At 34.3% G+C, this 22616-nt stretch overlaps 1 protein-coding gene across 1 annotated transcript in view; it reads left to right on the top strand.

Annotated features, from left to right (window-relative positions):
• LOC126884315 (exportin-2) overlaps positions 1-22616 on the top strand; it is a 140133-nt gene that overhangs the window by 68021 nt on the left and 49496 nt on the right. Inside the window, exons 5-9 of the mRNA XM_050650254.1 lie at positions 2754-2954; positions 11813-11980; positions 12079-12208; positions 19486-19649; positions 21249-21438. Coding sequence (XP_050506211.1) covers positions 2754-2954; positions 11813-11980; positions 12079-12208; positions 19486-19649; positions 21249-21438 — 853 coding nt within the window. The remainder of the gene's footprint in view (positions 1-2753; positions 2955-11812; positions 11981-12078; positions 12209-19485; positions 19650-21248; positions 21439-22616) is intronic.

Below are 22616 nucleotides of genomic sequence, written 5' to 3'. Positions count from 1 at the left end.
ATTTGTTATAAGGACCCCTTTTTGAGTAAATTTGTGCAAAAAAATCGAATCGGAATAATTTCGCTAACGGGGGGTGACGATGCAGCCCGCTCTATATTGAATGTGTTGCATTGTGGACGAAGCGAAGAGGCAATTTAATTTCACAGGAGGGAAAAAAGTAGTAATATAAATTAGAATTAGTGAATAATGGACAAAGAAAAAGCGAGTATATGAAAAGGCAACATCTATTAGGATCAATGTTGCCAATTTTGTTTCCAAAACTGTTTTATTTAGTTATAGTCTAGGCGCCAGAGAGGTCTCCGTGTCCTTTTTAATTCGTATGGACAAACTCGACGGTTTCTTATACATTTTTGGCTGGTGATTACGAATTTCGAGGGTGGATTTCGATCTGAGTGGTCAAAAAATTGTTATAAATAATTTAATTGTTTATAAGGCTCTGGCTCATAAACTAGAAGAGATAAAAAAGGTTTCAAATAAAATATGTTCCTTAATAAAAAACGAAGAAAAAACGTTTACTAAACTTAAATCCAACAATTAGAACTCAAGATATTGTAAAATTAGTGCGCAATCCAAATTGCAAAATAAGTATTTTTCGAAGCTTTACAGGTCGTAACTCGGCTTCTACGCATGAAAATGAACAGTAGAAGGTCTCATTTTAAAGCTTAATTAATAGGCTTCCAAACAAAGTTTGTTAAATTACTTTATCTTCATTTGGTTTAAAGTTATATCCCTTTAAACATCATATTTTACTCAGATAATTGCACTGGGCAAAATAAAAATAAGTTTATATGTGCCAGTTAATCATACATTGTCTTAAATACACATATTGAAAGCATTACTCGTAAGTTCTTTGTGGTAGAACACATCCAAAACTAGGGCGATACAATGCATGCTCTTATAGAATGTGAAAAATAAAATGCTCTGAAAGAAGGACCACTGTATGTGCCTTCACAACTAACACCTATAATAAATTTGGCAAAGAAAACTGGAAAACCCTATATTGCTATTATATTTCGAGATTTCATGAATATTAAAGCTTTAGTTAAAAACACAGCTAACTACACTAAAAATATCAGCAAGGAATCAATGAAATGGAATGATGTGCACATTGTTAAAGTATAAAAAATATATTTTTTAGGAGTTTTAAAGTATAAATGTTAACCGGAGAACAAGAGGATAGCGAGCAAATATTGATATCAGACTTCTCATACATGCTAATCAGTTATAACAGAGAATATATACTCTCCATTTATATTCGTTTAACGTTTATATTCTTTGGTTTAATCAATGTATAATTTTATTATCAATAAATAATTATGTAAGTGGGTGTACAGATATTCCTGCCCTCACAATATTCTTTTTTATACATACAAAAGTGTATAATCTCTCATTTTTTTGTTTTAGCATAGTGCATAGTATATCATGTGGCCAAGTTATAATCATATTTTTTGTGCTACTAAAATCATTTGTATTATTTTATCCTGCTGTATAACAAAATGATTTTAAACTAAATATGAATTTAATTTGTTGGTTACGTATTTATTCTACAAAGTTAGGTAGGTTATAGTTTTAGTATATCTAAAAAAAAACAACAACCAATAGACACACTGAATAACAAACAAAACATGTAACGTTAGTGAGAACACGAGAAATCTTTGTCAACGTTGTGTACATACAAAAAGAGAAAATAAAGGCCGGTTTAAGCACAGTTTAATGTTGAGTTTAAGAAACCTCAACAAAGAAATAAAATAAAGGTGCAAAGCTGGTAAACAATTATTATCACAAGTATTATCACAGCATGAATATGCAAATAAATTAAAAGCCATAATTAAAACAACTAGCCAAGAGTTGTATTTAGGAAAATACTCTACACACTTCAGAAAAACTGTTTCTTTTTTGTTTGTCGAAGTCCGAAGTCAAAAATCATGTAAACAAAATCAAATAAACAAATGATCAGGTTGACAGTTGGCGGTATGTCATTAGCCAATATTTAACTTTTGTGATTGTTTCAAATTTTCAACATCAATCCGGCAACACTGTTCGCAGTTTCTCTCATTCCTTTCTACTGTTTCTACTCCCTAGATTCAAGAATACAGCTTTTTAAAATCGAGAGAAATTATGAAGGAGTAGAAAAGCGAGCTAGCGTAGTAGGGAGTAAAATTTTCTCTCGATTCAAGAATAAGCGCACAGATCAGAAAATCACATTTCTTATTCGCTGTGGGCAAGTACTTGGAGCGGATACGAGAAACGATCGTGCTCGAGTAGAGGAGAAATCTTGCGACTTTGTTAATGTATTTCTTAAATAATTCATATTGTCAAATTGACGTATATTTCATACCTACTTTGATATGATATGCAATTATTAAAGTAAATTTAATTAATTGTATTTTGCTTGTAGTACTGCATTTTAATAATTAATTTTATTTACTACATACAATGTTTACCTTTTAATAACATGACCTCAATATTACCTTTTCTTCTTATTCTTTTTTTGGGCTATGGCCTTGAAAATTATCTAGACTAATATAATTGGCCAATATAATTAAAATTTCTAAAAATGTTGCTGATGCTATGACACTAGGTGTCGCTCTTCCGAACTTGCACGGTCCCAATAAGATACAGAGTGATACATTTACGCAAATCAAAGTTATCTAAATTATCGAAAAAACGGAAGTTTTGACAATAAGGCAAATACAATAAGAGATTCATCGAAATACAAGTGTTCCATTGATTTCTATTTTTTTTCATTTTAGGCTACCATAAATTTGGCACAAACCCATAGCAACGACGTGAATGCATTAAAAGTTATATACAGTTCATTGGTGTTAATTTGTAAAGTATTTTATTCCTTAAATTTTCAAGATCTTCCAGAATTTTTTGAAGATAACATTCAGATTTGGATGTCAAATTTCCATACGTTATTAACGGCAGATGTCAAATGTCTTCAAAATACTGTAAGTAACCCTACTATAATTTTACGTATTTAATTTTGGAATAGAACAAGGTTCTTTTGTAATGTACATTCGTTATAGGGCTTTTCATCGATTGTCATTTGTTTCGAGCTTCTGTCATATTTAGTATAATCCGTGTATATTAATATTATACACGGATTATACCACATATGACACAAGTTCGAAACAAATGACTGTTGTTGAAAAGCCCTATTAATAGTGGTTGAATAATATTATCATATTATGTGCTGTTTACCGCTCGAAACAAATCGGCGGTAGCCATAATGAGCCTTAGCGAACGTAAATATCGCCGATCCGGAATAAGAATGACTAGTGATGTAAAATTTCCGGGAAGATTCAAACGCCGGAAAGTTTCCGGAAACTTTCCGGGAATATTGGAAACTTTCGGAAACTTATGGAAATATTGTATTTTTATTTAAATTATTATAATAAACCATACAAATCAGTAGTTATCTTTATTTATGGTTGTAGTATTCCGACTACAGAAAAAATCTGTTAAAAATTAAACGTCCAAACTTACGTCCTTACTTAAAATTTAATTAACTTAATTTAAAAAATACTCTGAACATTTGATATTAGTCATTATAATTAAAACTAAAAAAGTTATTTTATTTAAAAATATTTTAAAATAAAAAAGATATTTTCTTTTTTCTAATTTAGATAAGCATTCGTTTCCTCAGACTTACTGATTGGAAGTATTGGAATATTTTCGGTAAAAATATTTCCTATATCCTTAAATGCCTGGACAACCTGGGATATTTTAAACATATTGCCTTCCAATAAAGTAATCCATTTCACAATTGGTGTTAGAACAACTGCTACTTTTTGCAACTTTATCCAAAATATTTCATTCAGACAGTTTCGTTTAATATTCCGTGAACATTTTTAATGTTCTCCCTCTATGACCATAAGCATTTGTAAAGCACATTTAGACGCAATAAGGCTATTTATACAGTTAAGGATTTAACCCTACCTAGTTTTTACAGGAAGTTTTAATGATATAACCTTAATGTAGTATTGAAGCTGGATTTTATTAAATCGGACAAGAGATATTTGGGAACTAGTTACATTTTTATTATAAAAATAATGAAGCTAATAATTTTTCAATTAAATTAAAATTAAAATCAACAAATCATTTAACCACGAAAAGAAACTAAAAACAATTCGCAGTGGTGTAGGTTAGCCGGTCGTGTGAATTAAATAGAGCTACTTCCACGTAAATTCACGTCACGTCATGTCACTGACTCTTATGTCCAGAAGGCTCTTGGAAATATTCTCAAAAGTTCTCTGAAATATTATGGAAAGTTCTCGGAAATATTATGGAGAGTTCTCGGAAATATTCTCGAAAGTTCTCGGAAATATTCTCAAGAATTTTACATTGAAAGTTTCCGGGAATATTCGCAGTCAGGAGAATATTTCCATTTTTTATATGCGAATATTCTCGGAAACTTTCCAATGTTCGCGAATATTCGCTTGGAAAGATTCTCGACTCACATCACTAAGAATGACGTAACTGCAAACTTTGTCAATTCCTGTTTATTGCGTAATTAACTTCTAAAATACTGTGTACAGATGATACAAGAGCGACAGAACTGTAGTTATGTGCTGAGCCACTACAGGGCAGTTGCGTCGTTATTGAAATACACACCATTGTAGACCTTGTTTCAGATTAATAATGACGCAACTGCAAATAGGGTTGAAAATGAGGGGACTAAATTAAGATAATGAAATTCGGACCAATAGGGATGAATATAAAAGCCATCGCTGTAAGAATAAACAGCATACTAAATATTTTAAAATAGTTTTTTTTTACAGAAAAATTTTAAGATAAAAATGACGCAACTGTAGATTGGGTTGAAAATGGGGGGATTAATTTAGGATAATGCAATTCGAACCAATAGGGATGAAACTAAAAGCCATGATTGTAAGAATAAACGCCATACCGATGCTCCGGACGGTTACTCTTTATTTAATCACTATCTTATAATTTCAAAATTTTGAGATGAATAATGACACAACTGTAAAAAGGATTGAAAATGGGGGATTACATTATGATAATAATATTGGAACCAATAGGAATAAAAATAAAAGCCATCATTGTAAGAATAAATGCCATACCGCTGCTCCTGGACGATTACTCATCATTTAATCCCTATTTTAAATATTCGTTTTTTTGCTCTCCTGAGAAATTTGGCTATTTGCAGTTACGTCATTCTTATTCCGGACGGCGATATGAGGATGGTTTGCCAGCGGTTACGTCGCGTTTTACCTGTTTTACTTGATGCCACTCAAATGCCGCCTTTGAAGTTACCAAGGAAAACAGGTAAATTGCGCCGTCGACGTTGGCAAACCGCTCTCATGTGGACGAGCTGTTAGAATATAAAACCTCAGGAAGGAATGCTTACTCTTCAAAGTGCAATAAAGGAGTCATATGGCCTCTACGAGTGTCCGTTACGCAATTGATAATTAAATAAAGGTATAAAAGGGAATTTACTATACCGGCAAGTCTGAACAGACACTTCCACACATTCCAAGAATAGACAGAACGAAATAAAAGTAAATAAGGATATTTGGAATCTTGAATTTGTTATTGACAAAATCATTGAACTCTATCATGTAATGTAAATATCTTAGCCTCACCATTACGGGTAACAACAAAAGAAGTAGAAGAAGTATGTAAGTTTTTAAAAAATAACAAAGCACCAGGACCAGGGAACATACCAGCTGAACTAATAAAATATGGCACAACAAAATTATATGAAAACCTGGCTAAACTCTTTCAAAGATGCATCAACGGAGCGGAAATCCCAGAAGAATGGAAGACATCATGGATATCCACCATACATAAAAAAGGCAGACGGGATCAATGTGACAACTACAGAGGCATCGCTGTAACGAACTCGATCAGCCGAATATACGGAAAACTGATTAAAAATAAAATCGAAAACGAATATAAAGATATAGAAGCTGAAGAACAGGCAGGATTCAGGGCAGGGAGATCAACGGTTGACCATCTGTTTTGTATTACACAGATTATTGAGAAGAAACTGGCCGTCAACCAGGAGGTGCATCTGTTATATGTGGACTTAAGAAAAGCGTATGATAGCATCCCACAAAACAAATTATGGGAAGCATTAGAGAAAACCAATATAAGCGCAAATTTAATAACAGCGACGAAACAATTGTATACCAAAACTGCATCAAGGGTGAAAGTTGGAAGCAGGCTATCGAGAGGATTCCAAATTAGCAAAGGCCTAAAACAAGGGTGCTGCCTTTCACCGACATTATTTAAGATCTACCTCGAACAAACTCTAAAACTTTGGAAACGCAAATGCAAAAACATGGGATTACCGATCAGCAACAATACAATATACACTTTGTCATTTGCAGACGACCAACTTGTACTAGCGCAAGACTACGATGATATAGAATATATGACAAGGAAATTAATAGAGGAGTACAAAAAAGGTGGTTTGGAAATAAACATAAAGAAGACCGAATATATGTGTATCGGTGGGACACAGCAGGACCTTCCACTGGGGAATGGCGAAATTATTAAACATTGCGACGCATATAAATACCTTGGTATGACCATCACACAAGAAGGAAGCGTAGACCGGACGATAGAAGAAAGAAACAACCAGGGAAGAAAAGCAATTACCCTTCTCAATAGCATCCTCTGGGACCAGTCAATTTCAAACAACAACAAACATAGAATATACAATACAATTGTTAAGAGTATAATCACTTACAGCAGTGAAGTATGGCAAATAAAAGAAAGATACAAGAGAAAACTTGAAGCAACAGAAATGGATTTCTGGAGGCGCTCAGCAGGAAAATCAAGATTAGAAAGGGTAACCAACAACAGAATTAGGGAAATAATGAATGTGAAACACACAATAGTAGATGACATTAGTACCAAACAGCTTAGATGGTATGGACACGTACAAAGAATGTCCGAAGAACGACTCCCGAAACAAATCCTAACGTGGACCCCTCATGGTAGACGAAAAAGAGGAAGACCCCGCCTGAGTTGGAGAGAAGGCATAAATCGAGAAATGAGAGAAAGAGAATTGGATGAAGACCTTTGGATGGACCGAAGTGAATGGCGACTAGGCATCGGAAGACGTAGGAGAACGTTTTAAAACCGATATATATATATATATATTGAACTCTATCAACGTTCACAATGACAATAGTGATATCAACGACAACGAAGGCTAAAGATATGAAGATGCAATAATAGATCTGTTCTTGGTTTTCTGGTCTAGCACTAGTTGTGAAAAGGTGTAGAAATGCTACACTAAGTTTGCAAGGTGTAGTGGTACGCCACTTTGTTCCTTTGAAAAGTGTAGCAAAAATAGTGTAACATCAGTGTAGTTAAATCTACACCTGCTTCTGAGGGGTGGCTACCTCATAGACATAATAAGGATCGACAAGGCATACTAAGCAAAATAGTGTAACGCGCGGGCAGCCGATCGGTGGTCTATCTCTTTTAACCAAGCGATCCCGTGCATGTGGCTAGACCTCTCAAAGTGAATATTGACCAATGACGTCCTTGATATTCGCGTTACACCTCGATGCACAGAGTGGCCCATACCTTACCTAGTCTATTTTTATTATATCTATGGGCTAACTACACTCGTCTTGCGCCCTATCATGAAACCGAGTTTGACAACTTTTAGCTGTCGGATGTGTTTGTCTATAAAAAATCCTTTTCTTTTGAGTTTAATTTAAATTTACTTTAAACTGCTTTAAACTGTCCCTTGGTTTAGTGGCAAATCCATGATTTTCGTTTGACACTACCCAGTGTAACCTATACTCAACTACACTCGAAAGTGCTACACTAGACAACAAAAGAACAGACCAAATATTAGTGAAACTTTTTTATTAATTATCGTTGTTTTTGTCACCTCGATCCGTCGTATGTACTTTGAACAAATGTGATGGCACAAAAATTTACGACCGCGAATGAGACGCTTCCAAATTTGTCTCTCACTGAAACCCACCAGTCTTTTAGGTTAGGTTCAATCTGAGTGGGCGTTTAACCACCCTTCGACTCGACCTAAGAGGACTGTGGTGGTTCATCTCTAGGTTAAGGTCGACCTTCTGTCCAGCTTTTTTTAACAAAGTCCATTATGGCCTTTGGTGACACTTCTACGAAGTCGTAGGGCTCGAGTTGTTACTGCTTAAATGTATTGAGCCTTATCCAACCAACCCTGGGCAGTTCCGCAGAACCTGTTATGCCGTCTTGTCATCAGCGTTACTGAATCTGCAATCCTCACTTTCTGTCAGTCCGATCTTGTTCATATGCCCTTTAAGACGGCGGTGTCCTGTTAGGAGACCTACGATGATTCTCAGATCATTCCTATTTATGTTTAGTAGATCTTTGGATCTCTTCTTCAAAGGTTTATATATAGGGTGTCCAAAAGTAGCGAGACGGTCGAATATCTCGTGAAATATACATCGGATCAAAAAACTGAAAAATACGTTTACAATATTTTTCAAAAATTTATCGAATGACACCAAACACGACACCCCCCTCCACAACTTTAACTTTAAAAATCTTAAATAGGAACCCACATTTTTTTATTGCAGATTCGGATTGCTTACGCAAAAATAAGTAACTTTTATTCGAGACATTTCTTCGAATTGTGGACAGATGGCGCTATAATCGGAAAAAACTATTTATCCTGATTAGCCCGATAAGGGAACACAGAATTTTACGAAAACCTCCAAAAAAATAAAGGAAGGATGAAAATTTGGAAATAGGTAGTTGAAATTGTCTATTATTATATAAGAAAAAGTTTACAATTCTACATCCCCTCCATTTCACAAAAATTGGGAAATACGGAGTGAAAAATATTTTCTCGTGAGTGAAAAAATATACGTTCAAAATAGGCCCGGAACTGGATAAAATGACTAATTCTAAGCAACTTTTGTTCTATAGAGTTTTTTTCACTAAGTCAATACTTTTCGAGTTATTTGCGAGAGAATATGTTCATTTTTAACAAAAAAAAAACATGTTTATGGACGGTTTTCCGCAGATAACTCAAAAAGTAAGTACTCTTGCGAAAAAAATATTCTTAGTAAAAATACAGCTTATAAAAAATTGAAAAAAATGGTGTACGCGTGAGGTCTGCAGACCCAGTATAAGCAGAGTTGTAGCTAATGAAAAGTATGTTCTTCGTCAAATTCCAAATCGAATATTTCAATGTGAAATAATCAAAAAAACAGAGCACTTTTCGGGGAAAATTCATTACAACTTTTTTAAAGTGTTTAAAAAAAGGTTTATTTTTGTATTTTAAAAAAATTTCTAACATTAAAAATAAGTGAGTTACGCTCAAAATATTGTTGATACCTTTTATTTAATGGTACAAAAATCGCGAAAATCACCCCCTAATTAGCTTCCCAAATAAATTTAATCGTAACCGCTTCACAAGTTACTTTACTTATGTATTGTTTATATTATCTATAAGTTTCATTGGTTCAAAGTGCTCAGTTTTGAAAATAATTTGGTTTAAAATAAAACATTTTTTTTTATTTTAAAAAAAAATGGAATTGTTCATGGAATTAACTTAAAAATTATTAGTAATACCAAAAATCTTAAAGAGTAATAAAATGTACGTTTTGCTTTTCTGAATATTTTTCCCTTTTTGTTTTCTTGTTATACTAAAATTGATTATGCTATGGCTGTTCAAAATTTGCCTAAACTCGTGATCAGTTACTCGTTCAAGCCATTTTAACTACAGCTTTTTCAAAAATAAGCACTTTGAACCGATGAAACTTACATATCATATAAATAATACAAAAGCAAAGTAACTTGTGAAGTGGTAATGATAAAATTTATTTGTGATGCTAATTAGGGGGTGATTTTCGCGATTTTTTTACCAAAAAATAAAAGGGACCAACAATATTTTGAGCATAACTCACTTACTTTTAATGTTACAAGTTTTTTTAAAAAACAAAAATAATCATTTTTTTAAACACTTTAAAAAAGTTGAAATGAATTTCCCCGAAAAGTGCTCCGTTTTTGGGTTATTTCACATTGAAATATTCGATTTGGAATTTTATGAAGAAGAACCTACTTTTCATTAGCTACAACTCTGCTTCTACTGGGTCTACAGACCTCAAGCATACACCATTTTTTTCAGTTTTTTATAAGCTATATTTTTGCTGAGAATATTTTTTTCGCTCAAATACTTACTTTTTGAGTTATCTCCGAAAAACCGTCCAAAAACATGTTTTTTTTTCTGTTAAAAATGAACATATTCACTTGCAAATAACTCGAAAAGTATTGACTTAGGGAAAAAAACTCTATAGAACAAAAATTCCGGACTTATTTTGAATGTATATTCTTCACCTTCGAGAGGGGGTATTCCCTACTTTTTTTTGAAAAATGGAGGGGATGTAGAATTGTAAACTTTTTCTTATATAATAATAAACAATTTTAACTACCTATTCCCAAATTTTCATCCTTCCTTTATTTTTTTTGGGTCAGATTGTTCTTTGATTGGGCTAGATACCTTAGGTAAATTATAGAAATTGTCTAATATCTCGAGAAATACACTTCAAATTAAAAACCAAAAAACACAAGTTTAATATTTTTCAAAAACCTATCGAATAACACTAAACACGACCCCCCACTCCATCCCATGGAGGTGAGGTGGGGGTAACTTTAAAATCTTAAATAGGAACCCCCATTTTTTATTGCAGATTTGAATGCTTCATATAAAAATTAGGAACATTTATTCGAGACATTTTTTAGATTTGTTGACAGATGGCCCTAAAAATGTCTCGAATAAATATTCCTTATTGTTTCATGGGGCCTCCAAATCTGCAATAAAAACGGCGGTTAATATTTAAGCTCTTAGAGTTACCCCTCACTCCACCTTCAGCCGGATTTTCGATTATAGCGCCATCTATCCTCAAAGAAAAAATGTCTCTAATAAATGTTACTTTTTTTACGCAAGGAATCCACATCTGCAATAAAAGATGGGGATTCTTATTTAAGATTTTAAAGTTACCCCCACCTCCAGGGGGTGGAGTGGAAGAACTTGTATGGTATCACTCGATAGATTTTTAAAAAATATTGAACACGTATTTTTCAGTTTTTCGATCGGATGTTCATTTCACGAAATATTCGACCGTCCCGCTACTTTTGGGACACCCTGTATAAAAGCGTTCGAATGTTTGAGACCCATTTGTTCGTATCAGTAGTTACGTTTCATCCATTCCACCCAGTCTGATTTTGTTATTTTGGCTTTGATTCTTGCTATACCAACGACAGGTTCTGGGTGTATGAATGTTTCTGTTGCTCCTGCCCTGGCAAATAGGTTCGCTTCTTTGTTTCCTTCAATAAGTCCAGACACCCAGAGTACTTTGTTTCTTTTTTCGATCCGAATCAGATTCTGAAGACGATTCCAAACTAACTTGAAATCAATTTGATTTGATTCCAGTGCCTTTAATGTTGCTTGACTATCAGATATAATTTTTTTAGGTCTGCCCCTGTCCTTTTATAGGTCTGTCTTTATTAGTACCAGTAGGCACATTTTTATAGTATGTAAAGTGATTACCTAGGCTTTCGCGAAGGCTTAGCCTTGGTCTCCCTCCGTATATCCCAGCCCCAACTTCTTCATCGGTTTAGACTCGTCTGTATATCAGCATATTACAAGATTCGACTCCCATTCATCTCTTTCTGGAAAGAGGACGGTAAGCGGCTTTTAGAAATTATATGTAGGTTGTATTGCATCTGGCATGTCTTTTCGGTTTTGTTTTCAGCTATTTATTTAACAAAACCCACCTTAATCATATATAAGTGTAATTTTTCAATTTTTTAGGATAGCGAAGAGGCTGGTATTATGGAACAATTGAGATCCCAAGTATGCGACAATATAGCTCTGTATGCACAAAAATATGATGAGGAATTTCAGCAGTTCTTGCCACAATTTGTTACTGACGTTTGGAGTCTTTTAGTATCAACTGGCCTTGAACCTAAATATGATCTGGTATAAAAGTTTGTTATATTTGTTAACAGTTTAATGTGTCTTATTAATTATTATATATGTAATATATAGGGTATTCATTTCTATATTCATAATTTTAGTTAGTTTCAAATGCTCTCCAGTTCTTGTCATCGGTTGCAGAAAGAGTTCAGTATAGACATTTATTTGAAGATAACAATGTTTTGAGCAGCATCTGCGAAAAAGTCATTATACCCAATATGGAATTTAGAGGTAAGCCATTAATTTAGACTTAATATGTTTTTATAGTAGCTGTAATTTAAAAGTATTATCAAATCAGACTTAAAGCTGATCGAGCATTTATATGACACTTTAAAATATCGCAATAGGAAAAGAAATCCTATTCCTATGACACTGGGAGGCTCAGGATTGCAGCACAAAAAATTTCGCTTCACACCATAATTTCAGAATATTCGATATTTTTGTCTATGAGTGTACTTGTATCCCGAATAAAGTACGTGCCTCCTAGTGGAGGGATACGGGCAACAATACATTGGCTTATAGGCCAGTCCTTACAGTAGGGATCCTGGCCTATACAGAAAAATGCAGGCGGGTGTGGGGTAATACTGCACTTTGGTTGCATTGGTGGTGTAGTGGCTAAACGTGCAGGGCAGGGTATGGTGCTGATAGAAAAGGCATTCAGGCAAATATCCTAACAAAATCTTTTCAGGCCATAATAACGAAAAGACCTTCTCCAACGCAATAAAAACTTATACTGAAATGATGGCATCTCCGAGGTAAAATATTCCGGAAGTAAAATGAGCCTTCGTTCGGATCTCCGGGTGAGGACTATCTCAGGGGGAACACCATTACAGGTTAGAAAAATCAGGATAGGGTCTTGGAATCTTGGTAGTCTTACAGGTAAGAGTCTGGAGTTAGTAGATGCGCTAAACGAAGAAGAGTTCAAATAGCTTGTATTCAAGAAACTAGGTGGAAAGGACAAAGGGCGAAAGAACTAGGTGAAGGATACAAATTGTGGTATGTAGGGAGTAGTAACACTAGAAATGGAGTTGGTATAATTTCTGATAGTGAAATGAAAGATAACGTAGTAGAAGTTGTGAGAACGAGTGATAGAATGATGTCAGTGAAATTTGTAATTGATAAAGAGGTACTGAATGTTGTGTGTGTGTATGCTCCTCAAACAGGTCTGGGTGAGAATGAAAGAAGAGCTTTCTATGACCAATTAGGAGACGTACTGAGTGATATTCTAGCAGAGGAGAAAGTTATAATAGGAGGTGATTTCAATGCACATGTGGGCAAAGCCAAGACAGGATATGAAACAATACATGGGGGATTAGGCTTTGGAACTAGAAATGAAGCTGGAGATGACATGCTTGAATTAGCAACAGCATTGGATATGGCGATTGTTAACACATTCTTTAAAAAGAGAGAAACTCAATTTATTACCCACAAAAGTGGACAACATCAATCCCAAATAGACTACTTCATGATAAGGAAAGAAGACATACGTGAATGCAAGGTAATAGTTAGTGAGACAGTCAGCCAACAACATACGCTGCTTGTTCTGGACATCGAAGTAAAAAGCGAAACTAAACAAAAATATCGGAGAGGACCACAAAAAACCAAGTGGTGGATGCTAAAAGATGAGAAAGAAGGTCTATTCAGGAAAAGAATAGTAGAAAAAATATGTTGGAACATGAAAGGAAGCCCTAACACAATTTGGAGAAAAATAACCAACATTATTAGAGAGACTGCTATTGAAATACTTGGGAAAACGTCAGGGAAAAAGTTTGAGGATAAAGAGACTTGGTGGTGGTCAAACGAAGTAAAAGGAAAAATAAAAGAGAAGCGAACATTATATAAAAAGTGGCAAGAAACTAGATCCGACACAGATCTTCAAAACTGTATGGTGGCGAAAAAGGAAGCGAAAGTAGCAGTAGCAAAAGCCAAAGCAGAAGCGTATTCAAGCCTATACGATCAACTTGATACCAGGGAAGGCGAAACGAAGATATATAAAATAGCCAAACAGAGAGCAAAGAAAGCAAAAGATTTTAATCAGATCAGATGTATCCGAGATGAAAATAATAAAATACTAGTTCACGGAAAGGATGTCAAAAAGAGATGGAGAAAGTACTTTGACAGCTTATTAAATGGAGAATTTGACAGACAGCCTGTAGAGTCAACTGAGACAGTAGCAGCAATGGTCACCAAAATAACAAACGAGGAAGTGGCTCAAGCGCTTCAAAAAATAAAGAAAGGAAAAGCGGTAGGACCAGATGATATTCCTGGGGAAGTATGGAGAGCATTGGGAGAGACAGGAACAAGGTGGCTAGCAGGTTTATTTAATAGAATTATGGAAGTTGGACAAATGCCAGACGAATGGAGAAGCAGTATACTAGTACCTGTCTACAAAAACAAGGGAGATATACAACAATGTACAAACTACAGGGCTATAAAACTGCTTAGCCACACCATGAAAATATGGGAAAGAGTAATTGATAGACGGATACGTGAAGAGACCGAAATATCCGAGAATCAGTTTGGCTTTATGCAGGGCAGATCAACAACATATGCAATTTTCATTATAAGGCAGTTGATGGAAAAATACAGGAGTAAAAAAACAAACGCCCATATGGTATTCATTGATCTTGAGAAAGCATATGATAGAGTTCCTCGAGAGATTCTGTGGTGGGCACTCAATAAGAAAGGAGTCCCTGGTGAATATGTAAAGATTGTGAGGGATGTGTATGAGGGAGTAACGACTAGTGTTAGGACAGGTGTGGGAGAGACTGATAAATTTCATGTGAAAGTAGGATTGCACCAGGGCTCGGTGCTTAGTCCTTATTTATTCCCATTAGTTTTGGACCAGATAACAGCGAAACTACAGGGTAACATTCCATGGTGCTTAATGTATACTGATGATGTTGTGTTAGTAGGAAATAGTGAAAGAGACTTAGAACAAAAACTGGAACAGTGGAGACAAGCTCTGGAGGAAAAAGGTTTAAAACTTAGTAGGACAAAGACGGAGTATTTGCAATGTTCATTTAAAGATGGAGTTACTACAAATAACATGGTATCTTTGGATGGTGAGCTGATTGTAAAAAGCAATAGTTTTAAGTACCTGGGATCGGTATTACAGAGTAATAGAGAAATAGATGGAGATGCATGCAGTAGAATTAGGGCTGGATGGATGAAGTGGAAGGAAGCGAGTGGTGTGCTGTGTGACAGGAAAATTCCAATGAAGTTGAAGGGAAAATTCTATAAAACAGCCATAAGACCGGCTATGATGTACGGAACTGAATGTTGGGCAGTGAAAAAGAAAGAGGAACAACGAATGCATGTGGCGGAAATGAGAATGCTTAGATTGATGAGTGGAGTGACAAAAAAGGATAAAATTAAAAATGAGTATATTAGGGGAAGTCTAGGTGTAGCACCAATTGATGCCAAAATGAGAGAGCATAGGTTGACATGGTTTGGTCATGTTCAACGTCGAGACGCTAATCACCCAATACGAAGAATTGCTGAAGTGCAGATTCCTGTAAGGTGTAGGAGAAGAAGACCAAAGAAGATGTGGGGGGAGACGATTAGGCAGGACATGTTGGTAAAGGGGATTAATATTGATATCACTCAAGATAGAATTGTATGGAGAAATGCAATTAGGGAAGCCGACCCCGCATAAGGCAAAGAGAATGATGATGATGATGTCTATGAGTGTACTTAGAATATACTTTTTGTATTTTAATCTCTGTAAACCTTTGGAAGTTGTCTGGTCTTTAAAAAAAAAAAGAAACTCACTGGTTGTTGATATAAATCTTGCCTCCAGCGTTTATTAAATATCATGGGAATAAAATGAAATTATAAAATTGAAAATATGAAATGCGACCTAAGAATTGCATTGCTTTACACCATTAGCATCTTTACATATATTTAGCATCATTGGTGCGTCAGTGGTGTGGAAATCTTTATACCCAACGTCGGCAACAGCAGAAGATACCAGCGATGCCGGACCGGTTGACACTGTGTTCTACTCACTGATGGTATATCTTCGAATATCTGCACTAAAAAATAAAGTTATTGTAACTTTCTAGCTCAGGTCTAGTGTTAGGGTTTTCAGGTCGTTCAAGCGCCTTTAACATGACTTAAAGACCACTTACGTAGCCGTGACTGATGGCGTTACGTGCCCTTCAAAGCACGGTGCTCTCCATATCTCCATTATTTATAGCCTTCATGTTCTCTCTCGTTGTCGGAACTGATAGAATTCAAACAAATACGTATACAGGTATACAGGGTGATTGATTAGTGGGGTAAAGCTCAATATAGTTGCTATAGTAATAGATAGCAATAAAAGTTAATAACAAAAATTTTAGCCACCTTTGAGCTTCACATTATAAAATTAGTTAGAATGTTACAGGGTGTTCGATTACACAGTGGCAGACCAAACTTATGTTTTTTTAAATGGAACACCCTATATTTTATTTTAAATTCGAAATCCTGTTAACTTCTCCATCACAAAAATATAAAGGTTTGTTATGTTATTCGCGGTGTGCAAGTACTTGGAAAGGGAAACGAGAAACGACCGTGCGCGAGTCGCGGAGAAATATTGCATCTATTTTAAATAATTCATATTGTCAATTGAAATTGTCAAATTGACGTATATTTCATACCTTCTGTCATTGACGCAGAAAAATTATATATTGCTCCACAATATTGATATGATATGCAATTATTATATAAAGGTAAATTTAATTAATTGTATTTTGCTTGCAGTACTGCATTTTAATAACTGATTTTATTTACTACATACAATTGTTTACGTTTGCTAAACATAACCTGCATCTTATTTTTTCTTCTTATTATTTTTTTGGACTATGGCCTTGACAATTATCCAGCAACCAGGACTAATATAATTGGCCAATATAATTAAAAGTGCGAATAAAAGTACAGAGCGTAGAAATAGAGGTCGCTTTGCCGAACTTGCACGGTCCCAATAGAGGGTATTTACAAAGTTATAACCAATTTTATATGAAAATCGTAACAAGTTCAACTCCCTGTATAAATAAAAATAAGCAAAACAGCAATGGTTTATTAATGCCATATTTTTTACGTATTGTCAAAATTTTCAAGAATTATTGATATTGCTAATTTTCTTTATATCAAATACAGGGTGAGTCAAAACGCAAGTACATTATTTTCCTAGTAATTTTAAATGGAACACCCTGTATTTTATATCACTATTGAAAAGTACCATTACCGTACTTTAATTTTTGTATAACATTCCCTATGTCTAAATTTATTAGTTTTCGAGATATTTTCATTTTTCAATGGACCAGTAGCGTGGCCCAAATCACCAGAATTTAATAAACTGGACTGATTTTTTTGGGGTTACGTTAATAATGAAGTATATAAAATACCTCCACAAGGGATGAGATGAAAAATAGAATACAAAGTGTATTTCGATGTGTTAATTTACAAATGCTTCGTAGAGTAAGTAGCTCATTCAATGATCGTTTTTAGGCGTGCATAAATGTGTTAGGAGGTAATTTTGAACACCTTATGTAGTTAGATATTAAAAATATTTTATTAAAAGTAGCTTCTAATTTTTTTAAGCATGTTTTTTTTTGAAGTTATACTTCTTTAGGCGCGATTGAGAGTCGAGTTTTTATTATTTTGCGCTCATGCGCTCACATACAGTATGGAGTTCGTTGCTAAATGTTTTAAGTTATGTATGTATTAGTACCAAAAAGGTGTGGAAAGAATATATTAGTGTTTTAGTAAATATATTTATTACAATTTTTGTATCTTTGGATTTGTCTACCTCGGGAATAAGATAATAAGTAATTAAAGTATGTATTTTTATACTTCACTTGTTGTATTTGACACTATGTTTGTGAAATATTGTAGTCCGCACCCGCACAAACAGACGGAGTATAGCTCAGTGGTAGAGCGTTCGACTGGAGATCAAGAGGTCCCCGGTTCGAATCCGGCTGTATCTAATTTTTTTAATTTTTGATATTGTTTTAATAAAAATTTTTGGAAAGTAGTAAGTAAAAATTAGTTTAATCTTTAAATAAAACATAAATAAACTGTTCGAAAGTATATTTATTTGGTTGAAATCATATAATAGAAGCGTTGTTCAGAAGAATCATCATCATCATCATCAACCCGTACGCGTCCACTGCTGGACATAGGTCTCCCTCAGCTCTTTCCATTCATCTCTATTTTGTGCGGCTTGCATCCAGTTACCGACAACATGTTTCAAATCATCGGCCTATCTGGTTAGTGCTAGTCCTCTGCTCCGTAGTGCTTCTTCTCGCGGCCTCCACTCGACAATACGTTTTGTCCATCGGTTGTCTGGCAATCTGGCGACGTGTCCTGCCCAATTCCACTTAAGCGACGCGATTTTTTCGACAGCGTCTGTTGTTTTTGTTCTACGGCGTTCAGAAGAATACTGATTGATAAATACCCCTCTATATTTATCAATCAACGATAGAAGTATAACTTCTTACGTGCGTACAAAGTACACACACATTCTTTTTTTGCAAAATGTATTACTGATAAATTATTTTTCGTTCTTTATTTGTTACATTTACATACAAAAGTAGTGTTTAATTGTCTTCACAAAATGTTGTATTTTGTGTTTTTGTGTTTTTTTCTGTAAAAATTTATTAATCATTTTCTTTCTTTATTTGTTACATAAAAAAGTAGTTTTTAATTGTTTAAAAAATGTTGCATGTTGTGGTTGTTTTTTTTTTGTAAAATGTATTACTAATAAATTATTTTTATTTCTTTATTTGCTATATTGTTACATTGATTAATTATCGGATTGATAATTAGTAATCGTCAATTGTCAATTCAGTCATGGCTTACTTAAAATTTAGATAAATTTAGACACCTAAAATAATTTGCTCTGAAAAATGAAAATATCTCAAAAACTAATAAATTTGGACATGGGAATGTTATATAAACATTAAAGTACGGTAATGTTACTTTTCAATAATGATATAAAATACAGGGTGTTCCATTTAACATTACTGAAAAAAAAATGTACTTTCGTTTTGACTCACCCTGTATTTGATATAAAGAAATTAGCAATGTCAATAATTCTTGAAAATTTTGACAATAAATAAAAAAATATGGCATTATTAAACCATTGCTTTTGTGCTTATTTTTATTTATACTCTGAGTTGAACTTGTTACGATTTTCATACAAAATTGGTTATAACTTTGTTAATACGCTGTATAACATAACAAACATTTATATTTTTGGAATGGAGAAGTTAACATGATTTCGAATATAAAATAAAATATAGGGTGTTCTATTTAAAAAAACATAAGTTTGGTCTGCCACTGTGTCATCGAACAACGTGTAACATTCTAACTAATTTTGTAATGTGAAGCTCAAAGTTGGCTAAAATTTTTGTTATTAACTTTTATTGCTATCTATTACTATAGCGGATCTATTGAGCTTTACCCCACTAATCAATCAGATGGGTAGACATATACATATTTATCTTTCGTTTTTTTTTTAGTTTCAGATGAGGAGTTATTTGAAGATAATCCTGAAGAATATACACGTAGAGACATTGAAGGTTCTGATATTGATACTAGGCGAAGAGCTGCTTGTGATCTCGTAAATACTCTCAGCCAGAACTTTGAACAAAGAATTATAGACATATTTGGTCAATATTTACAAGTAAGTATCACAAATATTCTTAAATAGTCCATGAGAATGTTCTCGAAAGCTTATATTCTATAAATGCGACGACGTAAAGATCTTTTTGTTGGTTTCGACATTTTTGGTCAAGAGTGGTCAAACTATACAGAGCTTCTACTGTTCCGAAGCCATTACGAAAGCCAAACTGTCTATTACTCATATCCGATTCACATGTTCTGAATATTCTTGCATGTATAATCTTTAAAAATGTTTTCAATAATTGTGACATTAAGTTGTTCAATCTGTAGTCATTACAGTGTTTGGGGTTCTTGGTCTCTGACAGCGGAACAAAGGTAGATAGTAGCCAATCTCGTACCTCACCAGATTTGTATATTTTATTAAAGAGGATAGTTATTGCGCTTAAATTCTCTTCATCTATAAATTTAACCAGCTCGATGTGAACTTCATCTGGCCCAGGGGCTTTGTCAGATTTGGAGTTGTTTATAGTTGTACATTCTTACAATTTGTTGATGGCTTGAAATATGTTTCTACATTTTAGGGTACTTAGTTATAAGAGCTATTTATTGTGTTCAGTTTCTTAGAATACCTTAATAAATTATATGTTTCTTCTTCTTCTTGCTTCCTTAATAGGCTCGCGCCTATTCCAGCTTCGGATGTCTCCTCATCAGATATCCAGGTTGTCACTCCATCTCTTCCTTGGCCTTCCTATACTCCTTCGGCCATTTGGTGGTCTGTGTCCTGCTATCTTCACCAGTCTTCCTTCTCCCATTCTGCTTATATGGCTATACCATTCTTTTTTTCTTTTCAGTGTCCAGTCATTTATATTCTGTATATTACAGCTTTGCCTGAGGTATGTTGTCTATCCCATAATGATTTTCCTGTGATATCTCGGACTATTTTCATTTCACACGTTTCCATCAGTCTTTTTGTCCTAGTGGTGTAAGGTATTGTTTCCTGAATGTCACTCATTTATATGTTTGATAGTTTATATTTCCTTTTCTACCAAATAAAAGAAATAAAGATACAAAATAGAAAAGGTAGTTGATTCTGTCTGTTTTATACAGTACGTAAATCATTCAGCTGGACATAGGGAATATATATTGAGATAATTGTGGCAACTTCGCTCTCTCGATGACAATATGATTGTTAGCATTAAGGCACATTAACCTCGAAATTGACAATTCATTTCGGCTGACAGAAATAAACGTCAAAATATGACTATGTAGTAGCTAAATAGTTTTGGCCTTAGGGAATGGAAAAACTGTGTGTGTTTTGAAAATTTTTAAATTAGTTTTTAAATAAAAAAATATTTTAAAAATTAAAGTAAAATTATTAAATAATTAATCATAATTTTTATTTTTTATTTATTTATGGACATCCTTGCTTCCAAATTCACTCATTCTATTCGTTCTAACAGTTCTATTGCACCAGAAACTCGTACTCGAACAGAAGCTTCAACTAACACAGTTTAGCGCAGTTGCCACAATTATCTCAATGTATATTCCCTATGTCCAGCTGAACGGTTTACGTACTGTATCTTTCTTTTATATATTACGCAGTTCCCTTATACAAGAGTTCTTTTCTAGATTTCATTTAATTGATGTTCATGTTTTATAGGTGATGCTTGGAAAATATGTGGAAAATGCCAAGCAGTATTGGAGAAGCAAAGATGCTGCATTATATCTTGTAACCTCATTAGTTAGTAGAGGTGCTACTCAAAGACATGGAGTTACACAAACTAGTCAGCTGGTCGATATAAATCAGTTTTGCCAACAGCACATATTGTCAGAATTAGAGAGGCCTGATGGTAAGAACGATGTAGTTAGATTAAATATATTTGTTATACATTAACACGGTAATATCTACGAGTAACATACGATACGAGTTTAAAGGTGATGCGTCAAAGTCGTAACGATCTTTCGCTAATTGAGGGTGGTTTTCAAATGTGGGCGTTATTCTTGTTGTACCGGGCTCTAGCTAAAGGTTATAAATAGCGCATGTATTCGAGAAGGGATACGGACGTTTCGCCCCCACCGTTTCGCCCCCGACCGTTTCGCCCCCGCCGTTTTGCCCCCAGCCGTTTCGCCCCCGAACCGTTTCGCCCCCGGGATTTTACCTATCATTTTTAACTAGTTGCATTGAGTTATAAATACAATGTTAGTAATACTAACTAACTAACTAACTAATTGATAATTTTTTGTTCTTAGCTTAGGTTAGGTTAGGTTAGGTCCGTAAATTGTAAGTAAGGCAAAATTAGTTTTCTGAGAACAACATCCTTTGTGTAAGAAAATATGTAAAATTCTTTCTGAGAACAATTATGTATTAAACCTGTCTATCTACTATAAATATGTGTAACAAAGCACTTCTAAGAAAAACAAACAAAAAAATGAGCAATAGGTAAATGTATTACTAAGATTGTATTTATAACTCAATGCAACTAGTTAAAAATGTTAGGTAAAATCCCGGGGGCGAAACGGCGGGGGCGAAACGGTCGGGGGCGAAACGACCGTAAACCATTCGAGAAGTATGTCAGTTTGTGGAATGCAATTACGACTATTGCCGTACCTCCTTTGGACGCCACGAAGAAATAATTCCAGAACAGCGTGTTAAAAACCCAGAAAGCAATGTATCACTACAAAACAAAAAAAAGTTAACGAAACTATTTTATTGTATCACAACAAAATAATTCTGCTAAAACATTTTTCTATATAGTTTAGCCGCAATCAAAGAAACCCAGAGGTTTGGCGCATGCTGCAGTTAAGACTGAACAACATTTATGAACTTGCCCGACAACCTGTCCAGATAGCCAGTGACATAATGAAAGATCAATATGATTTTCGATACAAGAAAGAAGAAGCAGATGATCTGGTCTGCTTTTTTAATCCACAACGTCGTCGAGGCTTGTCTCCTAAACTACAAAGACAATGGGAAAGTCCGTATGAAGTTAAGAAGAAAATATATGACGTAATCAGAGGCGTGCAGTCC

This window comes from Diabrotica virgifera, chromosome 5, assembly GCF_917563875.1.
Source record: "Diabrotica virgifera virgifera chromosome 5, PGI_DIABVI_V3a".
NCBI lineage: Eukaryota > Metazoa > Arthropoda > Insecta > Coleoptera > Chrysomelidae > Diabrotica > Diabrotica virgifera.
This window is presented reverse-complemented; position numbering and strand designations above follow the sequence as displayed.